Source organism: Pleurodeles waltl, chromosome 3_1 (assembly GCF_031143425.1).
Source record: "Pleurodeles waltl isolate 20211129_DDA chromosome 3_1, aPleWal1.hap1.20221129, whole genome shotgun sequence".
Taxonomy (NCBI): domain Eukaryota; kingdom Metazoa; phylum Chordata; class Amphibia; order Caudata; family Salamandridae; genus Pleurodeles; species Pleurodeles waltl.
Genome location: NC_090440.1, coordinates 427,484,209 through 427,506,799, shown reverse-complemented (window position 1 = coordinate 427,506,799; position 22,591 = coordinate 427,484,209). Strand labels below are relative to the sequence as shown.

The following is a 22,591-nucleotide window of genomic DNA, read 5'->3' as shown; positions in this document are numbered from 1 at the left end:
GCAGCCCTAATGAGACATGAAGGTGTGCTGGAAGTGGAGACAGCAGAGGGACAATGTGTCAGTAACCCTCAGGGAGTCATAAATATATTTAAGGACTACTATGGGGAATTATACATCACTAAGCCAGTACATAATGATTTAGACATTATCGATTATTTAGCACATAGCACTATGACATGGCTCACTAACGGAGATAGAGAGCGCCTTATGTCTCCGCTGCAACGGTCCGAGATTCGAGGAGTGCTTAAGGAATTGGCAGCTGGAAAGGCCCCAGGCTCGGACGGACTAACGGTGGCATTTTATAATACATGCCAATAGCTTCTTATTCCTCATTTGCAAACTTTGTTTTGTGAGTTCCCTGTTGATGCTATTATGCCACCAACCATAAGGGAAGCGTTGATTGTCACAATGCTTTGCACTGCTCATCGTATAGGCCTCTATCTTGGCTAAATGTTGAAACTAAAATATACGCAAAAATTATTGCAAATAGGCTGGTACTCTTCTCCGACTGATTGGGCAAGAGCAGTTGGGCCTTGTCCCAGGTTGCTCCTGCACAATGAATCTCAGGACAATTTTTGATACACTGCAGTGTTCCTAGATGCAGAAAAAGCTTTTGACTCTGTAGAATGGAATTTCATGTTTGCAGTGCTGTGATGCATCGGGATGGTAGATATGTTTCTACAAATGATGAGGACCCTTTATACTAAGCTCATGGCCAGGGTGCGGGTCAACGGCACTTTCTTCGACACTATAGAAATTACGAGGGGTATGCAACAGGTTGTCCCTTGTCCCCTCCACTGGCATGCGCCATACGCGAATACCACAAAGACAGAGGTATCTGCTTCCCTGGGTACACTCTGTCAATTTCCACTTAGCGGATGACATTCTGTTGTATGTACGAGACCCAGAGTGCAACCTCTCTTCCTTACTCCGGGAGATAGCCCTCTTTGGAGGTTATTCCGAGTTAAAGGTAAACTGGAGAAAATCACTTATATTCTCTCTCACTCCTGCCACAACCCCGATACAGATGGATATTTGGGGATTCAGCTGCATGCAGATCCAACAGTGGTTGTATTGGAGAATTATGGCAGAGCAATACAAAAGTTGTCGAAGGCAGTAGAGACTTCCACTTTCTCTAATGGGACGTATAGCACCCATGAAAATGGTGGTACTTCCGAGATTTATTTTCCTTTTCCAAAATATTCCTATACTGCTCCCCAAAACAATGTTTAGGATGCTGAGATCACTGCTGGTTAGGTTGGCCTGGGTGGGAAAACAACCCAGAGTCAGATGGGATTCACTTGTGTTACCATATGAGCTTGGGGGAGTAGGGGCCCCAGATTTGGAGATCTATTAGGATGTCTCAAGGGGCATGATAGCGCACAGTTGGATACATGGCCCACATGATGCCCTGTATGCTTATATTGAGGGTGACATTTCACAACCACACCGACTACCATAGCAATTGTTTATTCTACTCAAGAGACTGCATGGTGTTATAGATTCAGTAAATATGATGGTACATGCTTGCCATAAACTAACAGTCAGGCAGGGACTTCCTCTGTTGCACTTCCCTCAGACGAAGATAGAGTGGTGTAATTGGTTCCCGCTGAGCCACAATAACGGTGCATTAGAGACATTCAGAAAGCTGGGACTTAACGGCGAGTTTTTTCGAGATGGTAGAATGCTTGCTTGGGAAGAGTGTATCGCAGACATAGTGGTGAAGACCCCACTTATGGAATATCATTATCATTGAGCTTGACATGCTTTTCTTGCGATAGTGGGAGACACCTTTACTGAGCCCTGTGAGCTGCCGGTTCTCACTTGGGTGATACAGGGGACATTGAGAAAGAAATTAGTGACTAGACTATACACTCTTGCACAAGAGGCATGGACACCTGGGGTACTAAAGGCCAGAGTAGATTAGCAGAGAGACATAGGCAACACATTATCCAATGAGTAATTGCGCTACTGTTGCTCGAAGATCCAAACTATCTCCTTAAACAGGAGGCATAGATTGATCCATATTTAATATCTTAATAGAGTTTATTACACCCCCGCCAGGTTACAGAAATATGGGCTCCGGGACTCAGCTGAGTGCCCAAGATGTGGTGCAGAGGAGGCAGACTTCTTGCATATGGCCTAGGCCTACCCAGGCATCCAAGAGTTTTGGTCAAAGATAATCGCTGAGTTGGAGCAGATAACTGGAATAAATGATACAGATGCGGGAAAGGAGGTCAGGAAGATAGTTGCTATGGATTTGCTGTTGGTAAAGAAACACTTGGGGAAGTAGTGGGATGGCGGAGCACTACCTACACTGAGCGAATGGCATTGGTTATGATTTTTTGCAATACCCAGACTGATACGTAAAGTGAACTGTCACCGCCACAGCTCTACCCAAAGAACTACTGGGGCCCATATCAGATATATTTGATTGGTAAAGAGGCAAGGGAGGCAGAAGGTGGCAATTCTGAGTAACTACTGTGAACATTTAATTCAAGTCACCACTGTCACACATGGGGGGACCTAGGAAGGGAACCGTGGGGAGGTGGAGGATGGCTAAGGATACTGAAAGTTAAATGAATAAGGTGCTTTGCTAAACTGTATATGTGAATTAACATGATATGTATGATTCTTCTCCAGTAAAATACTGAGACAATTTGGATGAGACAGCCATAATGCATTGTAATCACTGCACTAACTGCTGATATATGAGTCATATATGGAAGATGTGTTACTTATATCCTATAATTGGAGGATTGTGATTGTAATTGCAAATTCTTTGTTTATTGTGATTAGCACGCTCTACAAATCAACATAACAGTACCCTGTGTAGAGGTAACATGGCTGACACTGTTGAAGGTTTGGAATCATTCCCATTTGAAGGCACATGTTCATTATTTTGTGTTTGTCTTAGGTATAGAATGAGGTTACAGTGTTTAGGTCTTTACAGCAATTCAGAACACAGTTTTACTCTACTTGGCTTGGTAAAGACCCATTATCTCAGTTGGCAATAGTCTAATCCCTTTTAGAGGTTAACCTACTCTTTTGGGTGTGGCATATATGTGGCTAGCGGAAGGCATGTCTGTCTGGGCCAGTTGTAGAATTTCAAGGACTATTTCAGCTGCATTTTATATGCTACTCATTTCTTCAATTTGTAACTGCTACTTAGGTTAAGTATAGCCTGTAAAACAACCAACCAACAAATTAGTGTAAAGAAACATTTTTATCTAGGCAAGTTATCAGTAGTGGGCCTTCTATGCTGCATGCGATCATCTCCAATGTAATTTAGTCATGTATTCAGCATGGGTCAGTGGTTTTTCGGCAAACCTATACGGATCATAATTCACTGCAGTATCCATTGTTGTGTGTCTCGCAAACAGCTCTTCTGCTTCTGCATCTTCTGTTTCAGTCCTTGAATACAACACGTCTGTGATATATAACGTGTTGGCTTTGACCACCATAATAATTTCACTTCTGATTAATGGGAATCCTCTTGCTGTCACGTGTGCAGTAGGAACAGGCAGTATATTCTCAGGTGGATGCACGGTTTCTTTCCAAACGTATTCTGCCTCTCCAGCAAATGCTTACAAAGACTCAAATATCAACACTTACAATATTGGTATATTCTTTGTAACTGTAGAGCATCTAACAAGCCTCAGTTGAATAGGGGGACACCATTCCTAGTTCCGGGGAGGATCATCTAGGCGAATCATCTAATATCACCCGACTTCTGTAGTTTTGTCTTTATCAAATTAGTGGGGTACCAGGCTCTCAGTGGCCACACCCTACGTTGGACATAGTGTTGCGTTCCCTGAAATTATTAGAGTCACAAACACAGATTTCTCAAGCGACAAAAGGAAACTGTTCCTTTTTTGAAGAAAAGGAAAACTGGCAGGTATCTCTCTCGCCACTCCAAATGAGTTATGCTGATTTCGATTGAATGTGACGTACACTACATTCATATTGCATCACTCGTCCTTACACAGTTAGCCTGCTTAGGTAACTGACTATAGCTATTTTAATTTCTCTCATGATAGGCCTAGCTATGTATTGTCCCCAGCATACTTTATGCCTATAGCCCTTAAGTTGACGAATCGCCAGTCAGCACTCCTCTAGCTACTGGTCGGTTTGTCTAAAGGCTGCAGGAGTGGAAAAATATAGTTAGCATATTAATATTATGAGCAAATGTAATTTTATTGGCATTTCAAGCAAGCTCATGTTAGTCCTAAAGACAGGGCTTCTCATTCATTCCATGGCACAAAACAGGATTTTACCAGCATAGAGCAAGACATATGTTGTATGTTACATTACAAGAAAACATAGAGAACATATCATATAGCAGCACAGTAAAGTGCATTGGGGATGTTTAGCCACTGGTCCATGCCAGAGATTGCTGCTAGCCTTCCAGATGGCATCTTAAAATCCACAGGCAAGCTCTTGCAGCATCTGGAAAGCTGGTGTAGTGTTGGACTGTCAATAAAACAACAAAAGAGGCGGGGGAATTGAGGTTAATAAAGGTCCGTCATGTGTACTTCTTAAACTGAATAATATGGCAAGAAATGTGATGTTCCAGGGAGATCCCTAGCCTACATTAGGGGTAGAGAACTAGGCAAGGACATTTCTGCTAAAAAAAATTCTCTATGGTGATCACCAGAAATACCGTTTTTTGGGTGCAAGGACCCTCACCCAACCAGGTGGCATGCTTCATCATTGGGTCCTGCTCCACTCGTGGCAAGGGGGTGCAATATCTAGCGCGCTCCTCAGAAAGGGGCTCTTTGGTGGAAATATTCCTCTTGTCTTGAGTGTGTGGTAATGCGTCTGTGATGGTAGTGGTGAAAAATAAAATTGCCCATAGATAATCAAGGTGTCTTCTTTTTACTCTTTATTTTGATGGTCTGTAGCAAGATTAAATACTCGTGTGGACCAATTGAACATTGGTTGTTCTTTGATCCTTGCATCCAGTCTATATGTTTCACTCCTGTCTACCTTAACGGGTCAAGTGGCATTAAGTGACTATACTCTACTATCTAATATGGGTAGCCTAATCTATGGCATCCTCAATTCTTACGTAAGTGTGGGTGTGAAAATCCCAATGGCTGACCCTTATATATAGGATCTCATTTGATCAGGTATAAGTGAACCCGTAGATGAAAAAAATAATGTATATATGGACAACCACGTTAATACAACCTTTTGCCATCCAAACACCACATTGTGTTTATATAGGTGCACACTCTACACTTTATGCATGTAGGTCACTCATGGGTACAGCAAAACATGATCTATTTTTCCATCAGCCTTTATATTCTAGCATTTTTGTTGGTGCTCATACGACTGATGACATATACGTATGTGGGTTTTAACCCTTTCGTAATTCCCAGGGCTTTTAGTGGGATATGGAAACTTGGCGCCCTTACAATATCTTAATCTGAAATGATTATGAGGGAAAGGAATAGTGAGACATAATCTGCTGATTGTTGAGTCATGTACATGAACATGACCGCTTGCTCCTCCACTTACAATATCTTTGTGGTGTGCTGACGTTTGAACCTGTCCCTGTTCACTGCTCTTGAATCTTGGGAGTGATCTGGAGCAGGCTTTATATGTGCCTTACTGATTAGTTGATTGAAGACAGCTGCCTGTTCCGGCCTTAGGGAACACATGATCGCTTTCACTGCACTCCTCCCTCCTCTTTGAATAGTGAATAAATTACTCTGTCCCCATGACAGAGGGGCTGCCTGTCTAAATTAGAAATGACTGCAAAGCAGGTGGTCATTTATAAAAGCATTGCCAGGAACAACCGTCACAGTGGTTCTTGTCACTGCATTTTACTCTGTAATTGGGCGCAGCCCTGTAGCACAGTGTCATTTTTTTTTTACTTTACAAAAAGAAAATCTCAAAACGGGATTTTCTTTTTGTAAGGAAAAAAAATAATGCTCCCCTCTTCATGGAAGTCTCCTCCCTTGGCAGGGGGGCCATTATTATGATTTTACTCTCCTCCAATGTGTCCAGCCTGAAGATCTGACTGCATATAGACTGGGGATGCAGACCACTCTGTTGGTCGTGGGGGAAACTCTGTCCCCGCATGACAGTTTCCTTCTCGCCAACATATAAATCATGCAATAAGTTCCTGAGTCATGCAACGGCTCCTGCAATATTTTAGGTCGAGTCTGTGAGAGCATGCACTTTCGCTTGCAAGACTCTTGTGTGCAATAAGGGGCTTGGAACCCTCCTGCCCCCCATAGCTTACCATTTGTTGGCATTATTGTCACTTTTCTTTGCTGCCTTCTCATTGGACAGCTCTTGCTGTGCGTCACTTGCTTTTCGTTCCGTTGCGCGGGGACCAAGTACAGATTAATTAGCTTTATTAGTACCCCTCTGCTGGCCATCTGATGCTTGCGCTGTGAGGTAGGTACTATTTGATCTATGACTTGGTCTCAACGTTGGTCCTTTTTTTTTTTTTTTTTAACTTGTCCCCACTCCCTCTATGTTTATTCTCTCCTATGTACGCTCGGGACTCCACTGCAAACGTTGCCGATTAGCAGCGGGACCCACTCTTCATGTTTTAAACTCGTCTTCACCCTCTTCCTGTTTCTTCTCCCCTATGTGTTAGCAGGACGCACTGTGGAGGCTACCAGTACATGAAACCGTCAGTGGGTAAGAAATGTCATACACTTCGTGACCTATAGCGCTGCCCTCAGGACCTAAAACGCTATTGCATCCCAGATTCTTAACTTACAGTGGAAGTTAGGGCTAGCATTACAGTTGTTTGGCACATAAAGTGATCACTTCTAGTTGTTTTCTCTTTTTCCACTTATATAGATTAAAATATCTGGAAAGGCAATATCTAAAGTCTAGTTCTGCATTTCAGGAAAAACCGTGAGCCTGAGAAAGTCGCTTTACCCCCATGTGCCACATTTCTCTTCTCTGCCAAAATTGTGAGTGCTTAGTTGCTGCCTCGTTCGACTTCAAGCACTTTAAAAATATACAGCTTTAGGGTCATATGTACGAACACATTTTCCCATAGACACAGAATGGGTAAAACCCTTTGCTACATCTGGCCCTAAGTCACAATTCCGCCTTTCAAGGCATCAGACTGTTGGGGATTTTCCTGGTCTCCGTACAGGCCAGGTTGTTGGCAAGAATACACTGATTACCGGTCTCTTGTTACCGTTTGTGGTGTTGGCTTTAAAATGTAGCTACAGTTTGCCCAACTCAGCAAGAATAGCTCTCCCTGGCAATTAATGAAAGTAAACTACCAGTCGACCATTTACTGCTTCTGTCTGCATCTCGTCTGCTGGGTAGTTATCCATGCATTCCTAACTGTCCTGTGAAAACGCACTGCCCCATTGTAATCCTGAGGCTCTCTCCCTTCCTCCAACCTACCATTATGCGGCCTAGTTGTAGCATTGTACAATGCAGTTTACTGTACTGAGTTTACTTTCTTTATGTATTGTAATTATGCATTATGTTAGCATGGCAGGTGAAGTAGAAAAATAGGTGTAAAAGCATTGCAACACACTTGATCTTTGCATGCAGTATCGAGATTGCTTTTACACATGATCTCTTGCCGTAAACAGGGAGAAAAAACATACCAAACTGGTTTGTGCGCCTGATGTTTGGCCCCATATTGCCCCTGACACACAAGTTCCATGTGCAGTTTATAATGCATAAGCAAAAATCAGGAGTGTGAGGTATTTGTGTTCAGCTCGAAATAGGTGTAAAATGAGAAACTGGGGCAAAATCCTTTGGTGCCTGATTTTTAAGTTGAGCATTTGCCCTCACTTGCAAGACTCTTGTGTTCAATAATGGGCTTAGAACCTCTCCACAGCTTACCATTTGTTGCCATCATTCGTGCTTTTCTTTGATGCCTTCTCACAGTTGCCATGCATCACTACCATTTCTGTGGCACAGGCACCAACTACAGATTAATTAGCTTTTATAAGTGCCCCTTTGCTGGCCGTCTGATGCTCGCCCTGTAATTCAGGTATTATTGGTGCTATGGTGCAGTCACAACACTGACCACGTCATACCTCTTTTTTTTTTTTAAACTTATCCCTACATCCTTGCTTGCTAACACTTTTTTCACCATTCTGTTATCCACCCCTACTTGCTCTCCTGTTCACCACCCCCACCCAATTGCCAATAGCTCTCCCATAGACTTTGCCAATGCTTGTCATTCAAGTTGTGTCCAGCCATTTAGAGCGTTCACTCTTGCAGGAGTGAGCTGGGCTAAGGTTAAAAAAAAAAAAACATTCTCCTCAGCCAATCAGAACGCTAAATTAGTTGAAGGTGATCTCACAGTACTCTCACAGGAGTACCTCAAACCCAACTGTCCAGAGTTACAAATATTTTTGTACGTTAATTTCTCCTAAACCTCTGAACGGATTTAACCAAATCATGAAAAGTATGTTTTCTGGACCAAGATCTAGCTTCCTGCCATATTTGGTGTAATTATGTTCAGCGTTTTGGCTCTAGCCCTTTTCAAAAATCCCTATGGAAATTGCATAGGGATTTAGCGTTCTGGAGCTTCCCCTCCCTTTTTCCTTAGCCCCCACCTGGGTGACAGATCACCCGAAATGTTGCATGAAAAAAGTAAGCAAAAATAGCACTTTTTTGGAATGTTTTGTGAAGATTTGTCAAACGTCACAAAGTTATTAGATAACCAAAAAGGGCATTTCCTGTGGAAACACAAACCTAACTATAATTACCCAGACCTAACTATAATTACCCAGTTGCGACTGCAACTACTGGAGGATATATATCACCCAGTGGCCGTACCGCAAAAACTGCTGAATATAATTACAACAAACTTGCCAGGAAGTTAGATCTTTTTCCACAGATTGTGCTTTTTGTGATTTAGTGTAAATTCGTTGAGTAGATTACTTAAAAAAAGGGAAAGGGGTGGAGGCGTGTAACCACCCCTCCCCCAAGCCTTAAATAGACCTGGGACTCCATTCCCCAGGGCTGACTCAGTGACTGTCCCTGGGAGCTCAACTCCAGGGCACAGTAGATCCTCTGCATGCATTATCGCTGGCCTAGAAGAATGTGTTTGCTCCCATCTGGCAGGAGCATTTTTAAATGTCCTGTCAAACAAGAGCAAACATACAAGTCTGCTCCCAGCCAGCTGGGGATTTCAACATAATCATTCCACCTGATAGCAGACTTGTGTTCTGATTCTTTGCCCTCACTCCTGCGGGCAGGGAAACAAAACATATATTGCTCCTGTCTGGAGCAAGCAAGCAGAAAACAGTTGCTCCCTCTGGACAGGAGTAATGCCAGCGCCGGGGCCTTGTTTTAACATATTTGTCATTTGAAATATCATTAGTGATATCATAAATGATGCCATAGATCATGTCATGAGTGATGTAATATGTGAGGTCATAAGCTCGGGGGCACAGCACAATATTCAGTGAGGAGGGGGTACCTGGACCCCCTCCCTGAACCTCTTGATGCCCCAAGGACCCCATCCCCCCAGGGCCGACTCCACTGTGGTGTTTAGGGGAGCCCATCCCTGGGACACTAGTGTGCTCCGAACTGGCGGAAGCTGCAAAAATGCTCCAGCTGGGTGTGAGCAGACATTTGTTTTCCTGCTCTCGCTCCTGCAGGCATAGAAACTCAGACTTCTCCCGCATGCCCTTTTCCTCTCGATAGAGGCCCAGGGAGGGGTGGTGCAAAAAAGAACACAGCTGGCCAAATGGGGTTCATGGGGCCCGTAAAGGCTCGGGAGGTGGGATGCATGACCTTTCCCCATAAAGAAAAAAACAGCCCAGGGGGATGGGGTCCCCAGGGCTCGTAGAGACTCGGGGAGTGTGGCAATTGCCCTCTCCCCTTAATAAATCAGTATGGCCCGAGGAATGGAGTCTCAAGGACCTGTAAAAGCTTGGGGAGGGGGACCGCACGCCCTCTCTCCAATGTGGGTGCATGCAGGTAGCTGCGGGGACCCTGGGGCTCTCCCCGCAGCCAACGATGTTTGTTGTGAGTGTCACATTAGGCTCTGGGGTTGGGTTCCTACGGGGCCTGCAGAGGCTCAGGGAAGGGGCAGCACACCCTCCTAAAAAAAAGAATACGGCCCTGGTGTATGGGGTCCCTGGGGTCCATCCCGGTGTCCCAGTCTGCACAAACTGCTTACCTTCATGTCCACCACACACTCTGAAAGAAGTGCGACCTCATCAAAATTGGTCCAGTTGTGGGTTCTGGTTCAGTACTTGTTTCAACATTCTGTTGAGAACAGTTTGGACAGCTGTTCCATAACTAGAGCCTGGTATCACCAGTCGTAATGTTGTGAACACGGAATCCTGTCCCGTTAGCATCCATAAAAAAGAACACGGCTCAGAGGAATGGGGCACTCCCTGGGTCCTGCAAAGGCTCAAGGAGGAGGGTCAGTGGGGGGGGTTAGGCACACAGCATGGCCCGTGGCCAACCCCCAGCCATGCATGATTAATGGCTGTGCGCTGCAGGGGCCAAAGGCCATGACTGCGTGGGTTTGGCTTGATCTATGGTAATAAAATATTACTTTACTTTTTTAAATTATCCTATAAAGTAATTGGCAAAACGATGCCATGCTTAATGGGGGTTGGGCGCAAGACCTGGCCCGTGGCAGAAAGCCGTGCGCGGCAGATGCTTGGCTGCCCCCTGGAGTTGGAAACCCTCGCATTGCACTTAACTATATTGTATGCCAAGGTCCGAGAAACATACGGACACATTGGTTTCGGGGCTATAACTGAAATAGCTTGTGGACCTCCCTTCCTTTATTAAGGGGGATGAATGGTGATTTTCCATGAACAGATGTAGATACATTACTTAATTATTTTGGGAGCCCCATACTTAACAATAGATTTTCCCAGGTCAGACACTGGAGTTAGGGTTGGGCAACAAATTTGAAGTGGATACGCTTGCTTTTGAGTTGTTGCTGAATTACTGGATATAGTCTTGAAAAAGTCCAAAGTGGGTCAAAACACGTGTTGGCTGAATCATCTGTATCTTGCATGATTGAATCATCTGTATTCCATGTCGGATAGTGCAATGACTGAGTAAAACAATATATATACCCTCACCACTTTACATGAGTCAGACTGTTAGTTTCAAGAGGAGGAGTTAAGGACTGAATCACTATTGCAAAACTGGAATATAAGACTTATCAGGGTACAATATCACTGCTTACATTCATTTGTAATGAGTGCTCCAATATTTATTTCTAAATGAGGGTTTAGACACATGGCCTGGTCTGCAGCCAATCCCACGCCCCACACCGCTTTCGGCCAACCCCATGCTGTGCATGGCCTTTGACCATGTGCTTCGTGGAGTTGGCTTTACATATGATAATAACATATGACTGTGTGTTTAAAAAAAAAAAAAAAAAAAAATAGAAATTCACTGACAAAAGCAAAGGTTAAAGTGACACTATAGTTAGGAATTGTAGTTATATCTTACTTTAAATTAACAAAAACAAAGGTTTGGCAGGCTGTGGGGCACAGGGAAGATGGTGCTGCTCATTGTTACAAAGCACCTTGATAGACACCATGGATGGCCTACAGCCTGTCCCCACACACCAGCACTGCAGTAGGCCCAACATTACACTCTGTACCTCGTCGCCTGCCTACTTCTCTGCACTGTCCACTCCACCAAGACATATCTTCTCTGCAATGGAAACGTTCATACTTTCCCAGCCATTAATATGACCTACTCACTTCCCTGTTGCTGTCCCAATCTCAACAAACTACTGCACTCCTTGCCTACCGCACTCTGAATAAAGTGCGACCTCATCAATATTGGTCCAGTGGTGGGTTCTGGTGCAGTAGCTGTTTCAACATGCTTTAAGAACAATTTGGACAACTGTTTCATAAATGTAGGCTGGTCTGACCCAGTCACTATGTTTGAACACGTTAATCCTTTCCCGTTAGCATCCATTGAATAGAGGGTTGGTTCTAGGTCTTGTGGGGACCTGGGCAAAAGTGAAGATGCGAGATCCCTCTAATTAGGATGCAATGTGATGTCCCAGAAAGGGACTTGACAGGACTAATAATGCTCTTTGGCAATGTTGAAGTGACCTAGTGTGGATATGAGTAACATGGGTGAAAAGATAAATACCCAAATGAACTTTGTATTTCAAAGCTGCATTAAGTGTATGATACTAGTCACAGGACGGCAAAGCTAGCTGCAGGTCTCACAAAGACGAATGTCCTTAGTCCTTGTTAACCAATTGTTTTTAAATGAGTGCACAGTAAAAATTCCAATGCATTACGGAAAATAAATTGAATGGCTTCAATCAGGTCTCTGTAAAAATTAAGCAATAGGCTCTCTTGAGATAAAGTTGAGCAGATTTTCGTTTTTTGTTTAAAGGTTTTGTAAATCACAATCTAGAGCAAGCATTGGCAAAGCAATAGGTTTCGCCTTTGTCTTTTTTTTCTATGTAACTGGTTTACAAATATTAGAGAAATGTTATGTTTGTTTTATTAAATTAAAAACAAACATCACATTTTTAAAATATTTGTAAGCCAGTTACATAGAAAATAAACAAAGGCGAAACGTACTGGCATGTGTTTTAGAAAAAAGAAGACAGAAGACAGGTGGAGATGGAAGAAGACAGAATACAGAAGGCGTGAGAAGACAGAAGACTGCATGCAGTAAAGAGTACAGCAAAGATGGAAGACGGTATGCAGAAAGAAAACAGAAAACGGGCGGCAACTAAGAAAGAAGACAAGGAAGGTATCAAAGAAAAGACGTCAGTGAAGTAAGAAGACGGTATGCTGGAAGAAAAAAGAAGACAGCAACAAAGAAAGAAACAGAGAAGACGGCAGCAAAGAAAGAAGATGTCAGCGAAGAAAGAAGACTGCATGCAAGAAGAAAAAAGAAGTACCTTTAGCATTGCAACCAGAGGAAGGAGACTGGCCAGTGTCCAAAAGGAAGTGACTGGAAGGAGTACTTGGTCCACAGGCAACTTAATGGCAAGATCAGTGAAGACGACGACAGGAAGTGACGTGAAGACGACATGCTGGCCAGTCCGAAGCAGGTAAATCAGAGCAATGTTGGAGTAAGCAATGGTAAGTTCAGGTAAGTAAGGACCTGGTTTCAAGCCTCTCCACCTCCCCTTTTTTCCTAGCAAAAGATTTTGCAAGCATGTACGCAAGAGTGCTTGCAGGTGAAACTAAACCTAAAAGGGCAGCAATGTGCTGTACAAACAAAGCATTAGGATACTGAGTGAATGCATCCTTTAGCAAGGAGAGATGGTGATGGAAAACAAGTGAGCAAATGTACATTTTCTCAAAAAAGTAGATTAAAAACAATCTGACAATGGGGGGCTAAATACACTTACACATACATAAAGTACAATTCCAGTGTTGCATAAATACAGTAACTCCAAAGTTCTACATTATTTCAGTTGAGTGGCTCTCTTGTATTTACTCATTGGTGGGAGGCTTTAGAATCTGGGAATTTAAATTGAAGTTATGCTGCAGATTTAAGGATTTTCTTATAAAGGTTTTTTTGATGTGGTGTTGGAATTGTAGAAAGTGGCAGAATAACTGGATTCAAATCAAAATCCCTCTACCTTCAGAAAAAGACAGCCCCAGTGCTTTATATATTTACATCTTTATGGGTTAGAGAGAAAGAGATTGAGTGTATCTACCTGTTGAGATACAGATAGATACAGTTGTTTGCTGTCTTGTTCTTTTCGTTTTTATGTTTCATTCTTTTCCTTAGTGGTAGTCAGTTCCATTACATACATTTTCATCCTATATCTTTACAGAAAAGATCCCATTCTGAAATGTGTTTTACACCGAAGGACGCACTCCACAAATGGATTCAACCCAAGGTTGAGAATTTTCTCAGGATTGTAAGGACCTGTTTTACTTCCATTATCTGAATTCTAAAGAACAAGTATTTGCAGGAACTGAAGTTTGTTTGAAGAGCCTTGAATAATACAGCCACACAGGGGCGAAACACATAGGTTGGCTATAATATACCAGCAGTGTAAAACACATATCAGAATGGAATCTTTTGTTTAAAGCTATATGATGAAAACGTATATAATGGAACAGACTAGCACTAAGGAAAAAAATGAATAATGAAAACAAAAAAGAAACCAAAACAAGACAACAGCGACTCTGTGTTTCTCTGTAACACAATGTGTAGACACACGCAATCTCTTTCCGTTTGTGTACATTGAGGTATGCCCAAGCCTCGAGTGGACTACCCAAACAAATGGGTATTTCTAAACCGGAAGGGAGTGCTGGACCTTGATGCACCTTGTAGCTTTATGGGGTCGTCCACCTTGGGGGAAAAAAGAGGGGTTGGTATAAGAATAGTAAAAAAAAAAAAACGGAAATGTGCATTTTCGTATCAGCCCCTGTACACTTATGGAAGTTATTGGTAGTATCTGCCCTGTTTTGCCTACTTCCTATTAAAAGTATATATGCATATAACCGGTTGTCAGGAGGTTCATTCATTAATAAACAAGGACATAATATAAGGCAACAAAGAAGCACAAGTATGAATTCTTTCCAAGTAGTGTTTATTACATAATTAAGGGAACAGCTTATAAATGTAAACTAAAATTCTCTGCTTCAGACAGCATGCCACCTGACCAGTATTTGAGTGCCTCTCTATGAGCTTTTTGTTACTGCATCCAAATATAACACACAATGAGTTACAATAGTGACATTGTTGCGAATAATTAGAAAATAGATAGTTTCAATTCTGAAAATATGAGACTGAGTTATACATTATTGAAACCTATGGAAGGTATAGTAGTCTTGAGCCTTGCAATCATTCCTGTTCTCCTTTCCCCCACCACTTTCCTCTGCCACCTATCAGTGAGACACTTACACCCTTTTCTTCCCATTTCTAAAAACGTCCATCTACATATTTCAGACCTCTTCTCTTTCCTCTTCCAGGCCCATTTTTTTCTTCTGGATATATAATTATATATATATATATATATATGTATATATATATATATATCTCTCTCTCTCTCTCTCTCTCTCTCTCTCTCTCTCTTCCTCTCTTCCTCTCTCCCCCCCCCCCCCTCCCCTTTCATCTGGTCAGTAGTCCAACAGGAACTTTGTATCTCTTTCACACAATGTTCCTATAGCCTCACGTACAATTGGCACATTCCACCTGTGCTCTGTGCCCTCTACAGAAAGGCCAAGCATGATTGGATAAGCAGATATTCTCAACATGTTTGGGACCTACTGACAACAAATTTGAGAGTCTCACACTACCATTAGACTCCACTCTAGTGCTCTCAGTCATGGCCCGTTGTAATCCCTCACTCACAACCTGAACTCGCACAGATACCTGTATGTGAGTCGGTTCACAGTATGCCCAATACAAGATTGATGTGTTGCATGAAAAAATACATAAGAACAAAATCAAGGCAAAACAAATACTCTTAGGGAAGCAGTGTGAAATGTCAATGGGCACAATATCACTGATATGGATTACTGTAATATTGTTTAGAGTCACTATTGAGATGTCTATCAGACTTCTCACTGTAAAGGAAATTAATATAGAGCTTGACATAACTCCTTTCAAAGTCGGATTTTAATTACTGCAGCCCTGAGTTGCTGCTGCTCACCTTGGTTTGGTTCAGCGCTTCTTTTTAATGAGTTCTTTTTCATGAGATGAGCCTTACAGCCATAATGTAGCACTATAAAGCCCAGTACAGGGAAAAGCATTTGTTGAAAGACGGGGGTAAACCAAAGTGAGATGACTAGCATTAATACAGGGTCAGGGTTTTCAGTGAGGCATGTCTCTCCAGGCACAGCAGTAATTAAAATCTGTATGGGATCTATATTGTTGTCATTTACAGAGCAAAATACTGACACAACTCAACAATGATTGTAAACAACATCAAGGTACTTTCCTTTGCCACCTATCTGTGAGACACTTAAACCCCTTGAGTTGTGAGACCAAGAGGAAGGAGTCCCTGGGCGTAAGAGCCAAAGATTAGCTCTGTGATGCCCAGGAGAGAGGGGGCATCATGCTCTGGGCGTCGTGAGCGAGCCATGCCTTGCTAGTCTGAACTGACGGTTCCCTCCCCCACTGACCCACCTCTCTTCACCCAAATGACAGGTATTTGTATATATGTACAGCTACAATTTGCATGTCACCATTGCTCTGTGTGCTTCACAGAGGGACCACGCATGACGGAATTACCATGTATTCTGAAAACCTTTATAACTCACTGGCAGCCACTGTGAGAACCTCCCACAGCATTTAGACTCCACTCCAGTGCTCTCACCTACAGCCCATTACAAACACCCACCCACATCGTGAACTCACACAGACACCTATAGGTGGGTCAGTTCACAGAACCTACTGCCTTTAGACTCCACCCCTGTGCTCTCAGCCATGACCCGTTATAAACACCCTCTCACAACCTGAACTCACACAGACATCTAGGTGGCTCAGTTCACAGAATGCTCAATATAAGATTGATATGCTGCATTAAAACATAAAAAGGCAAAATCCAGGAAGAAACGAATCTTTAGGAAGTAAATAAAGCACAGCTTGTGAAATGTAAATAGGAGCAAAATCACCTAAATGACTGAGATGGATTAATTACCATAATGTTTTTTACAGTCATTGTTGAGATATCTATTCGTGTTTGGCTTGTAAACAATATCAAAATAAAGCAAAATATAGACATCCTTAATTTTAATTACTGCTGGGCCTAACACCTTGAAGAACCTACACCACTAAAATTAATTGCTTTGGATTAGCCATTCTTTTAATTAGTGATTTTGCCTGCCCAGGGAATTGCAAACATAACGTGACGCTATAAGAACCAGGCGAGGGGGTGCCTACTTCTGGACCTCACAGTGCTGGATCCTGACTGCAAAGAGGCCAATTTAGGTGTGGTGGGGGGCTTCTCTTGGGCTTGGCACCCATTTTCGAGAGCTGCCAGAGGAGGGGGCCCTTCACCAGAGCGCTACATTATGGCTGCGAGGCCCAGAAAACAAAAAACAAAATCTTTAAAAGTCAGGGCTATGCCAAAGCAAGGTGCGTAAATCTAGGGTTAAAGTGTTCACTGAGACAGGTCACTCCAGATCTCAGGTCCCACAGTACATAAAATCTAACTTTGAAAGGGGTCCCTTTTGCTCTGTACTGATGTCCTTTACAGCAGTGTTCCCCAAACCCCGGGCCGCGGACCGGTGCCGGTCCGCGGATCAATCGGCACCGGGCAACCCGAGGTCTTCAAATCTTGAAGGCATGTTTAAATACAATTAAATTAAAATTATTAAATCAAAACAAGCGGGCCACGGAAAAATTATCAAACATTTACCGGGCCGCGGCGATAAAAAGGTTGGGATTCACTGCTTTACAGGACAAAGCAATGATGCAAAAAAAGGAAGAATTATAATAACAACTGAAGTTTAATGGCCTTACAACGACAGGGGCTAAAACATATAGTGCACACAACCAACCAGTTTTCCCCAGACTGAGTTAATGGTGAAAATGTCTGGCTATGAACCTGTGGGCTCCCTGGTAGTCTGTCTAACTCTTTCGTACAGCCTTCAGAGCTCTTACGATGCTTTCTACTAACACCCATAAAACCTTTCAAAGCCATCAAAGCTGCCAAGTTTCCCACGTCAATGCATGATGTGCTTCTCCTGTCCAGAGTTTTTCCTTGAATTTTGGGAGTTGTAGTCCTGTTCTATTATGGAATAAGCCCAACTAGCCCCAGAATCCAAAGAAAAAAACCTAGACTGAAGCAATACATCACGGATGGATCTGGGACACTTGGTAGGGATGGCCCCTTAGGGACCATGAACCTACCTCAATGCCATTCTTTTCTTGCAGCCCTTTTAGAGATCATATTCTAGCCCTCTGAGTCTATTTTACACGCAGCCCCGGAGACTGACCCTGCCCTCAGCATACCATTTAACCTCTTAGCTGCTGGGCCTTTCACCCCTAGGCACCCCCTCCCCGTGCTGAGCCCTGTTTTACCTATTTGGGGTACTTCGCGCTTAGGCCTCCAAGAAATTTTTTTTAAATTGAAAAAAGGGCTGTAGAAGAAGGCTTGTGGTTTTGTCCGTGAAAAAGGCATCAACAAAGGGTTTGCGGTGCTCAAATCACCATCTTGCCAGCTTTCAGGAACAGGCAGACTTGAATCAGAAAACCACATTTTTCAACACAATTTTGGCATTTTACTGGGACATACCCCATTTTTACTATTTTTTGTGCTTTCAGCCTCCTTCCAGTTAGTGACAGGAATGGGTGTGAAACCAATGCTGGTTCCCGGAAAGCTAAATATTTCTATAAAGTAGACAAAATTCTGAATTCAGCAAGGGGTCATTTGTGTAGATCCTATAAGGTTTTCCTACAGAAAATAACAGCTTAAATAAAAAAAACATTGAAATTGAGCTGAAAAATACAGCTATTTTTCTCCACATTTTGCTCTGTAACTTTTTCCTGCAACGTCAGATTTTTTTTAAAGCGATTTACCGTTAGATCTGCTGGACTATATAGGGCTTGTAGGTTCCTCAAGATCCCTAGGTACCGAGCCAACAAATGAGCTGCACCTTGCAATGGGTTTTCATTCTATACCGTGTATACAGCAATTCATTTGGTGAAATATAAAGAGTGAAAAATAGGTATCAAGAAAACCTTTGTATTTTCAAAATGGGCATAAGATAAGGTGTTGAGAAGCAGTGGTTATTTGCACATCTCTGAATTCCGGGGTGCCCATACTAGCATGTGAATTAAAGGCCATGTCTCAAATAGACGTCTTTTTTACGCACTGTCTTACATATGGAAGGAAAAAATGTAGAGAAAGGCAAGGGGCAATAACACTTGTTTTGCTATTCTGTGTTCCCCCAAGTCTCCCGATAGAAATGGTACCTCACTTGCGTGGGTAGGCCTAATGCTTGCGACAGGAAACTCAACATGGACACATCACATTTTTACATTGAAATCTGACGTGTTTTTTGCAAAGTGCCTAGCTGTAGATTTTGGCCTCTAGCTCAGCTGGCAACTGGGGAAACCTACCCAACCTGCACATTTTTTTAAACTAGACACTATGGGAAATCCAAGATGGGGTGACTTGTGGGGCTCTCACCATGTTCTGTTATCCAGAATCCTTTGCAAACCTCAAAATTAGGCCCAAACAAAACTTTTTCCACACTTTTCCGTGACAGAAAGTTCTGGATTATGAGAAAAGCCACAAATTTCCTTCCACCCAGCGTTCCCCCGAGTCTCCCGATAAAAATGGTACTTCACTTGTGTGGGTAGGCCTAGCGCCTGCAACAGGAAATAACCCAAAACACAATGTGGACACATCACATTTTCCCAAAGAAAACTGAGCTATTTTTTGGAAAGTGCCTAGCTGTGGATTTTGGCCTCTAGCTCAGCCGGCACCGAGGGACACCTACCAAACCTACGCATTTTTTTAAACTAGACAGCTAGGGAAATCCAAGATGGGGAGGTTATGTTACTCAAAATCCTTTGCAAATGTCAAAATATGGCCAAAAAAACACTTTTTCCTCACATTTTGGTGACAGAAAGTTCTGGAATCTGAGAGGAGCCACAAATTTCCTTCCACTCAGCGTTTCCCCAAGTCTCCCGATAAAAATGATACCTCACTTGTGCGGGTAGGCCTAGTGCCCGTGACAGGAATAGATCACACAACGGTCAATGTTGGTCCTTAAATGAGGCAACTGTTGACCCTGGAGTGAGCCATTCCTGACGCAGGCATTAGGTACAGGCACTCAACTTGGGGTAGTGTTTTTATCAGGACAGGTGAGGAATCACTGGGTGGTAGGAATTTTGTGGATCCCAGCATATTCCTGTAGTTTGTGTGACAGAAATGCAAGAAAAAATTGAGTTTTTATTAATCATTTCAGCTTTGCAGGGTATTCTGGGTAAGAAAGCTTTGGGTAATGCACAAATGTCACACCTATGTGGACTCCCCTGGATGTCTAGTTTCCAGAAATGTCTGGGTTTAGTATGTTTCTCTATATGGCCACCGAGCCCAGGACCAAAAACACAGGTGCCTGTCTTACAAAACCAGTTTGTTTTATGAGATATAATTTTGACCCACCCCCCAAGTGAAATCCCTGGTGTCTAGTGGGGTTCCCTGGTCCTCAACGATCAAGGGCCAGGAAACTTGTTCAGGAAGGCCTCATTTGAAAGGGGAGAGTCTCCCCTTTGAAACAAGGCCTTCCCAAACACCGGGAAGCCCGTTTTGGGCCGTTATTCCCTTTGGAGCAGAAAGTGGCCACAAGACTGCTTCCTGCTCCAGTGGGGAAAACAGATAGTGACGTCAGCGTGCCTCGCGGTGTGCTGACGTCACAAAGGGGCGGATTGGGGGAGGCGGGGGGAAACACGGAAGATCTTCTGTGTCTCCTGGGTTTAAAAAAAAAAGAATTTAATCTGCACCAGAGGATTTTTTAACCCCCTCCCAGGTGTTGGTCACTGGTCGTGACCCGCACCAGGGAGGTAGTGGGGGTGTTGGCCAGTGGCCGACACCCGCACTCAAGGGGTAGCCCCTCCTAACCTCAGAACCATTATTCAAGACCCCACATCCTTGGAGACCCCAAAACAAGCCTGCCCCAGCTTCCTGCTAAGTAAATGTACTCACAGACTTAAGCCTCGCCCACTGAATTTCACAGCTACTATTCGTTATGGACTGGAAGCAATGTCACGCATGACACACAGTGCTAGGATCTAAGGTGATTATGATATGTAGCATTATGTTATTGTTGAGGGTACTCCTCTAAAGAGAACCTGTCATTACACCTACTGCTTGCCTTTACTTTTGAAGGTTGTTAGAAGTGGCAATCAGGCATTATAGATATGTCGGATAAGAGAGTGTTGATTTGTCGATAACAAACAGAATGTCAGTAATTCCCCAGGTAGTTAAAAGCAACAAACATTAGTTTTATAAAATCACATCAGACATAACAGTATGCTAAGACTTCAAGTTGCCTATTGTCCGCGGTTCAAAGCACATCCATTCCAGTACTTGTGGCTTTCATTTTGTCATTAGAGATACAAAACTATGTATACCAGAATCCACAGGAGCAAAATGGGACGGAATTAAAACTACTTGGGAACAGCTGGAATAGCACAACTTTACCTTTTATGTGACTAACATGTGGATGCAGGGGAGCAAAGACACATGAAAGTGTCAGGGTGGGTAACATGTTTTTTTTTTTTTTGCAGTTGTATATACAGTAAAGTCGACTCAAATGTGTGTAGCGCTTTATATGCATCCCAGTTACATCACAGAAAGACACATTCATTTATTTATTTTTTTAGGCACAGTGAGATTGTGATTTGCCAAGAATCACAGGACGTTGAGCTGACCAGACTAGAACCTGGTTCTCCAGCTCCAGTGTTGGGAGTTCTGGCTGTTATGCCACATCTTCTCCCAGTTATAGCTCTATACTGGACTGGAAAAACTCTTGCAACGGGAATGGGTCGCTTACTCGTTGTTAGTCCATAAGCTGTGAACCACAGGACCTACATTGGGCCTAGCAGCACTGGATAATGGCTGGAAGGACCAGGGAAGGGGGGCCCATCCCTGGGCCCTTATAGCTTGATTCAGCGCTGTGAGGCTCAGGAGAGCACGTTCCCCTACCCGGCCTTTATGCTGTAGTATAGCGCTCTGGGAGGAGCCCTGCTCTGCCAGTTTCACGTGGCTGCTCTCTCCTCCGCCGACTTACCCCTTCTAACCTGATTATCCTGCTCATCCTGGAAACAAGTGTGTGTGTGTGTGGGGGGCAGGGGGTTCTGTTGCCTGGAAACACCAAACAAAAGTGATGAGAAGGCTTCAAGGAGGCTTACAACAGGGACACTGCCACGCCCTGGCCTTGTAAGCCAAAACCGTTCAAAAGCTTGCTGGTGCTCCCCACTCACTCTTTCCCTTAGCCCACACCACCCCAAGGATGTCACCATGCGATTGCATTAGCGAGGTCAAGACACCTCCCTTACAAAAGATATTATTGCAGAGATCAGAGGGGACGGGGCACAGGAGCAGCAGATGCAAGTGTGGCCTTCACTCTGAAGCGGGATCCCATGTCTTGGAACTGAGTGCGGGCCCTGGGCAGCTGCCCACACTGCCCAGGCCGGCCCTTATTGAACAGCTTAATCTCCTGGATTGTCGAGGTCAGTAGGTCTCATGATAATGTGCTGACTGTGTGCAATCACAGGCATGCACAACAAGTTCTGTTTCACTTTTTTAATCACCTTTAGCCGGAACTGTTGGTTTTTGGAAAACTGTATTTTTAGTCGCTGCAAATGACCCCTTCCTTGTATCGTGTATCTATTTCAGGTACTCTTGGTGTAGTAGGAGGCTAATAGAAGATCGATACTCTTGGTCCAGCCAGTTGACTCTGTCTGACCTAATTCCACTGGAAACCGCAATAAATACCAACTATCATGCCAAGCACAACTGGACAGAGCGATTAGTAGTGGGACACAATGTCAGCTTTGATAGAGCACACATTAAAGAGCAGTACCTTCTGAAAGTAAGTATGCGTATGCAGCTTTTTGGTATAAGGGATTTAATGTTTACATTGTTGCAAACTGCATGTTCATCCAGAATGAGTCAACACTATTATGCCCTTGAAGGCCGCATCAA

The 22,591-nt window shown here is 43.4% G+C and overlaps 1 protein-coding gene across 2 annotated transcripts in view; it reads left to right on the top strand.

Moving 5' to 3' along the window:
- POLG (DNA polymerase gamma, catalytic subunit) overlaps positions 1-22,591 on the top strand; it is a 795,283-nt gene that overhangs the window by 99,501 nt on the left and 673,191 nt on the right. For both annotated transcript variants that reach the window (XM_069222697.1, XM_069222698.1), the window contains exon 3: positions 22,283-22,478. In XM_069222697.1, the coding sequence (XP_069078798.1) occupies positions 22,283-22,478 (196 nt within the window). The remainder of the gene's footprint in view (positions 1-22,282; positions 22,479-22,591) is intronic.